Here is a 7,006-nt window from a genome sequence, read left to right on the forward strand (position 1 = left end):
AATGTAACGAGCAAGTAGATTTAATAACATGATGGGACTTCATCCTAAATGCCTATTAGCAGAGAACACATATGAGCAGGATGGTATCTCTCTATTCTTATGCAAATAATGAGTAAGCATGTTGAGAAATCCTGTTTTGCTCAGCATAAGTACAATTGTTCTAAATGTTTCTTTATAGGTACCTCCCCATATCAGATGTGTGGAGAGCTGCCACCATGGATATAGCAAGGTGGTTCAGGAGGGGAAACAGGCTTGTTGCTACAAATGCAGCAAATGCCCCGAAGGAGGAATTTCAGTCCAAATTGGCAAGTGAAAAAAAAAAAAAAAACAGAAGAAGAAGAGTTATTATTCAGTGGGAACTTTCAGGACTTTCAAGCTTATCTTTTTTCATTCATTTCAAAGTTGGTAGAGTACCTAGGAGAAAGGATTTACTCCAGTCCAATCTGAAATGGAAATGGTAGTAAGATGCAGTAGGGTTTTTTTTTAAAGGGTGGTTATTTACCATAAATACTTAAACAAGTATATCCATTCTAATATGATCTCCACTGTGTTGAAAGGTGCAGTTCCTTTCAAGAAACAAAAAGGGGAAAATAATCTGCTAATATTATGGAAATTCAAAAGAATACTTTTGCACAACACCAAATATTTTGTTAAAGATTTAGAAAGCATCACTGTGTAAGTGGAATGGGGTACATGAATGGTGTCACCAGTAGTGATTCCTCTGTTAGCTCTGTGAAATGTTCTGTACATTTGGAAATGACAAGACCATATTCCTTTATTTCAGATGCAGACCAGTGTGAAAGATGCCCAGAAGATCACTACTCAAATGCAGAAAAAGACCAGTGTCTTCCCAAACATTTCAGCTATTTATCCTTCAGTGAACCCTTGGGAGTCACTCTGACTTCCCTGAGTCTTTTCTTTTCAGCAACCCTCATATTTGCGGCAGCGACTTTCATTCTTCACTGGGACACCCCCATTGTCAAAGCCAACAACAGGAACATCACATGCATCCTTCTCTCCTCTCTCTTCCTCTGCTTTCTGTGCTCCCTATTGTTTTTTGGGTGGCCTGGGGAAGTGACTTATCTTCTCAGGCAAACCATCTTTAGTACCATTTTCTCCATCTCTGTTTCCTGTGTCTTGGCCAAAACCATCACGGTAGTTCTGGCTTTCCTGGCCACTAAGCCAGGAAACCAGATGAGGAAGTGGGTAGGGAAAAGACTGGCAGGATCCATCATAGTCCTGTGCTCCTTCATTCAAATGTTTTTTTGTGTAGTATGGGTGGTCACATCTCCTCCCTTCCCAGAGTTGGACAGGCACTCCAAGACTGATGAGATCATTGTGCGATGTAACGAGGGCTCAGATTCCATGTTCTATGTTGTCCTGGGCTACTTGGGGCTGCTGGCCACCATCAGTTTCACTGCGGCTTTCTTTGCCAGAAAATTACCTGATACATTCAATGAAGCCAAGCTGATCACCTTCAGCATGCTTGTGTTTTGTAGCATTTGGGTGTCCTTCATTCCAGCCTATCTGAGCACCAAAGGGAAATACATGGTGGCTGTGGAGATCTTCTCCATCTTGGCCTCGACTGCAGGTCTCCTGGGCTGCATCTTTCTTCCCAAGTGCTACATCATCCTCTTGAACCCACATCTGAACACAAAAGAACATCTGACTAAGAAGGGATTGTAGTGCTCAAATCCAGCATTTCGTCATGACCATAAGCATCCACAGAATGAGACCCCCCAAATTCAACATGACAGCCATAACATGCAATCGACCTGTTCCCCTTTTTGTGTGCTTGGCATTTGTGATGCATGTAAGGAAGGGGTAGGGTTTAGATTTCCCAGTCACGACAGCTACCTTAACATTTTCGAAAGCTGCCTGCCCCTGCTGGTGATTAAACCTCATGGAAAGGATTCCATTCAATTGCTTCTCTGATTATTGTTGAAGTCAATATTCCATTACATACATGTCTGTGCAGTTTCCTTGAGAGGGAAACCTCAGAATTAAGACTTCATATTTTTTTCTAGAAGTTCCCCACCAACATTTATTTGATAACATTTAAACATTTGTAAACATTGATACTGTCATGGTTTTATGGAGTATTATGGTTGCACTTTGAGCTTTTTTGGTAACTGGAGAGATCAAGCACTGATGAGAAATTCACTAGCTTGTATAGATTCTGGAACCACTTTGTTGGAATAGATGTTCTTAGGTTTCAACTAGGTCTGCTCATAATCACACTCATTTAACCAATTTACAACCCTCTATAACCTGTCCTGCTGACTGACAGTCTTAATTGTCAAGAGGTTCTTCCTCGTCTCTCCTTTGTAACTACATCTTTAAAGGTTCATCCCATCCATTCTACTTTTACTCTCTGAAGCAAATGACAATCAGTCTGAACCCTCTACTAAGTGACTGCCCTTCAGATCTCTTCAAACAGATATCGTGTCCTCTCTCAACCTTCTCTTTTTCTTGAATTATGTTTCAGTTTTAGTTAGCAGAATGAATGTAATGCAATGTTGAAGATAAATAAAGAATTTCTAAGTAAAGGAATCTCTCTCTCTCACACACACACACACACAAACACACGCACACATATCAGTGCAATGACAGAGAAAGATCTGAGATGAAATCTTTCCTCTGTCAATTTCTTAGGCTTATTTTGAATGTCATTAAACACTGAAGCAGGTGCACTAATATCCTTCATAATATGAGATGATTTGATGGGAGTCTCCTGAGGGTGTGATCTTGCCTATCTCAACGGCGTAGCAGTTTTATTTGCTTATTTTTGGCCTAACTGGAGGACTCTGATGGAGTCCTAGTGGCAGAACTATTGAGACAGGTGCTCCTAAATACTGTATAGTGAAGAATGCTTCCTTGGGTCTCATGTGCATCAAAACAGTTCTCAGATGTTGCTGTGAAGTCACGTAACTCAAAGAAGACTCTACCTTTTCAAAAAATAGAAGGTAGTGAGTCTTGCTCAATAATCTTTTCTCTGTACCATAGTTGTCATTTGAATCAAAAAAAGGCAAGAATTCTTTCTAGGCTAAGCCATAGCTTAGCTCATATACAGATTTTAACTCAATTAATTACATAATTATTTTAACTACTTTCTTACATTGTGATTGATTTCTTAGTGTACACTTCTTCTCATAGAAACATTTAATAGAATAAATCTATACACTGCAAATCAAAATTCAAAATGATTAAATTAGTTTAAGAATTAAATGCATGGGGAAGGGGATGAGTTTTGTCATGTTCCTGAAATAATTGTGTAGGGGAAATACTTCCCTTCAGGAGTGTTTTCATAGCCCAAGGTTGGCCCAGGAGAAGACCCCTTCCTGCATAACATGACAAGGAAGCTTCTAGCATTGGGGGAGATTCAAAAAAACCTTTCCTGTAGAACTAAGGAACCAGGCAGATTCCTGGGTGGGAGATTGATAACTTTATCATCATATGCAAGCTTAGCAGGCAGAAAACCCCAGGCTGGGTATCTTCATAGAAGGCCTGGAAAGGAACTGACTTGAAATCCTGGAGATCAATCCTAATCAGTTTATATATTATTGGAAGAAATGGACCAGTGACTCAGGAACTAAAAATGAGAATCCTTTTGACCCTACTGTTTGGACAGATCCATTTTAGTGCACTTAACCATGGCTGCATTCTTTCTGCTGTGTCCCCTGACACTGCCTTCATCTCATCCCCAGCCATAAATACCTAAGGTGATGCTTCATCTTCAGTCATCCTGAGCTGTGCTGGTGAATGGATAGAGTTTTCCCTTACTGACATGCAGTTTTCCCTTATGGACACGCAGTTTTCCCTTATTGACACACCATATATTGGTTGCATCAAGAAAGGTAGAATCTCTCAGGCTTTGGCACCTTTTACTTGGGAGGAAAAATCGGAAGCTAGAATGACAGAGAAAGAAGTAAGAGAGGCAGGAGAAAGATGCAAAAAAAGAGAATCAATTACATAGCAATACAGTTTACTGCTATCCAAAGATAGGATGATGAGTGTCAAGTAGTGTTGACACTACTGTACCAGGAGAGGGAAGACTGAAGATGAAGTCCACCCTCAGTCATGGTGGCTCATGAGGTGACTTTGGGCCAGCCTGTCTCTTCCTGGCCTACCTCTCAGACGTGATATTCTTGGGAAAATGCGTACAAGGGAACTATGGAAGATTATTAAGCTCCTAAGGAAGAGTAGGATAACAATATAGTAGTAGTAGTGGTAATAATAATACAGCAAAATAACACCCTGAGATTGGGAAGACACTATTACAAACCCTCGTTCAAAAGACTGATTCTTTATTTCTGCTAATTTGTTCCAAGCCTGTACAAACTTATGGATGTCCAGAAGTGGACATTTGCCAATACTATATTTTCTGGATCCTTTCTAGTACAACTAAATGCTTTTTGGGAGGGGGGCTATCACTAGGTGATACTCAACGCTAACTGTGTTGAGATGTGCCTCCCTTCATACAGCATAATCTTTTGGCAGGTGTTACCAGAAGTGGATTCAGGGTGCTCCAGAGATTATTTCAGCCCAAACCAATAAATGAAGGAATAACCTGTGATTATTTGCCTACCATGATCATAGATAAGGAAGTCTGTTTTTATGATCAAGAGATGACAAATAACATCAGGTAAAGGTGAACCTTTTCCATCTAGCATTCACTGATTAAGCTAGGGATGTGTAAAACCTCCCATTCTGCTGGTCCACATCTGGAACATTATGAAACACTTCTTGATTCAGAAAATTTGCTTCTAGAAAACAACCAGGACATCCCCAGAATGGCTGACGAGGTGCATTCCTGAATAAAATGGAATGTTCTGCAATGGGATTTTTGTACATAACCAATCATAGATATGATCATTCATCTTTTGCAATAAATATTGAGACATTTCTCATGACTTTTAGATGCAGAACAATGTGAGTCTGCCCAAAAGATTAGCATCCAACCAAGAACCAGAGCCAGAATATTACCAATGAAATCAGCTTCCTATTGCATACGTTGCCTCTGGGTGTAGAACTCATCTCTTTGACTCTATTGCTTTCTGTGGTCATAGTTTGGGTGATGTGGACATTCATTCGGCATCAGCAGAGTCCCATTTTCAAGGCCAACAACAGACTTATCATATATATGTTTAATAGGCTGATTATGTCTATCAGGTTGATCTTATACAATGTTTCAGCATCCTTTATCCCCATCTAGCTATGTACCAATGGGAGAGTCTGTGATGGCTATGAAGATCTTCTCCAATCTGACCTCTACTGCTAGTTTATTGGGTTCCCATTCCTTATTAAAGTCTAGAAGACACAACAATATCAAAGTTCCTCTTGTAAAGAAAGTAAATCTATTAGCTGACTCTTCAGATATTCACATTCCAGCCAGATTCAGTAGGTCCCTCTTTGTAATTGCACTGAAAGCCAATGAGTCACATATTAGTGGAAAGGAATATGGACCCAGGATTTTCATCTCATCTATTTTTGATGTTTGATTTTGAGGTTCATTTGGACAAAAAGAACTACCCCACCTCCCCTATCATTTTTTTCTCAGAATGCCTGTAGTGTAAATTCAGGGTCAAGGAGGTTATTGGAGATAAAAGATAAAAGATAAAAGATTATGCTTGGAACAGTGCTCTTCCTGATTTCATGTCACCTTAAAAGGAGGATTGGGAGAAGGGTATTGAACTGCTGTTTTGGACTGGTCCTCTGGAACTTCTGAAGTCAATGAAGATGCAAAAGAAATAGGACTCCTTAGGGGGAGATGAGGATCCTTAAAACAGGGAGAAAGAGGAAACCAATGGGAAAAGAGGGATAACCCTTCAATCTGACCTTGAAAGAATGGAAAAGTGGGCTGACACCCAAAAATGGCTAATTATTTTGCAACGCCACTTCAAAGATTGAATCAAGAGCTCTCCCCAAATGGTCAAAAACAAAACAGCAGCTTCCCCCTTGAATTTCAAGGAGATGCTGTGTCGCTAACATTTGGTAGAAAACCTGCATCAAGTGTAGTAAATTGTATTCCCCCATATTCTCCACCCCTGGACTTGATGAAATCATTCTCCAACTTTTATGATTCTATACTGATTAAACAGTATGAATTGCTCCAGATATTGGCAGAAACATTAATATGTGAAGGCCAGGAATTTCAGATTGCCTAACCACCTGGAATGTATTTGACACCCCTGTCTCCCAAGTGTCAAAACACACAGCATGAAATCTGCAGGGAGGGAACTTTCATACCTACAGAGCATTTGCAACATGTTCAGCTGTACAGTGGAGGATTGTCTTGGGGATTAGTTGAGTTGGACAATTGTCCACCTAGGAGAGACTAGCGTGAAATGCCCAAGGGAGTGTCAGAGATAATCCACCAGAGAGTCATGAAATGAGGAACAGGAATAGTTTCAAACAGGAGGTTGGAAGTTGGTAGTAACATCAGCTGAGAAAGTTGGACTGATTCCATAATGCAACATACAACTTTATTATTATTAAAAACCTGATGCAACCACGTATACATCACTTAAAGATCCTTTCTCTAGATCTTCAGGGACTTTGAGGGAGGTTATTATTTGCCTTATAATTATCTCAATTACTATGTTCCAGTTGTGTTTCTTTGGAAGTATCCACAGTACAGAAAGACTTCTGGGGAAAGAAAGAACAGCAAATCAACACTGAAACTGTAGTTGCTTCGGTGTGGCACTTTGTGAAGAGCCCTCCCAATTCCCCTTCTGCCACTGAAATCTCAGAAGTTAGCTCTATAAAGGGAAGGGTTGCAACTGAGACTTTATATAAAGTCATCCTTTTACCTTTATTCTCTCCACCTTCATCATTTTGCATGGAGATTTCCCATTAGGTCTGGCCAAGAGGAATGTTTCTTGCAGTGATCACAGCTGTTTTTATGTTGCCCCCATACCTGAACAGATGGGGTGTTTCTTCGAGAATGCTGGCCTTTCAAACTCTCTTGCTCTACTGCTTCCCTCCTGAGAATGTCAGTGAGAAT

At 40.2% G+C, this 7,006-nt stretch overlaps 1 protein-coding gene across 1 annotated transcript; it reads left to right on the forward strand.

Moving 5' to 3' along the window:
* The first annotated feature begins 693 nt into the window (after positions 1-693).
* LOC134496829 (vomeronasal type-2 receptor 26-like) lies at positions 694-1,686 on the forward strand. Its single transcript, XM_063302541.1, has one exon. The coding sequence runs from the start codon at positions 694-696 to the stop codon at positions 1,684-1,686; it is 993 nt and encodes a 330-aa protein (XP_063158611.1).
* Positions 1,687-7,006: the final 5,320 nt, after the last annotated feature.

Source organism: Candoia aspera, chromosome 4, assembly GCF_035149785.1.
Source record: "Candoia aspera isolate rCanAsp1 chromosome 4, rCanAsp1.hap2, whole genome shotgun sequence".
Classification (NCBI taxonomy): Eukaryota; Metazoa; Chordata; class Lepidosauria; order Squamata; family Boidae; genus Candoia; species Candoia aspera.

Coding starts and splice junctions, on each gene's coding strand:
- LOC134496829 (XM_063302541.1), top strand. CDS start 694: ATGAATGGTGTCACCAGTAGTGATTCCTCTGTTAGCTCTGTGAAATGT.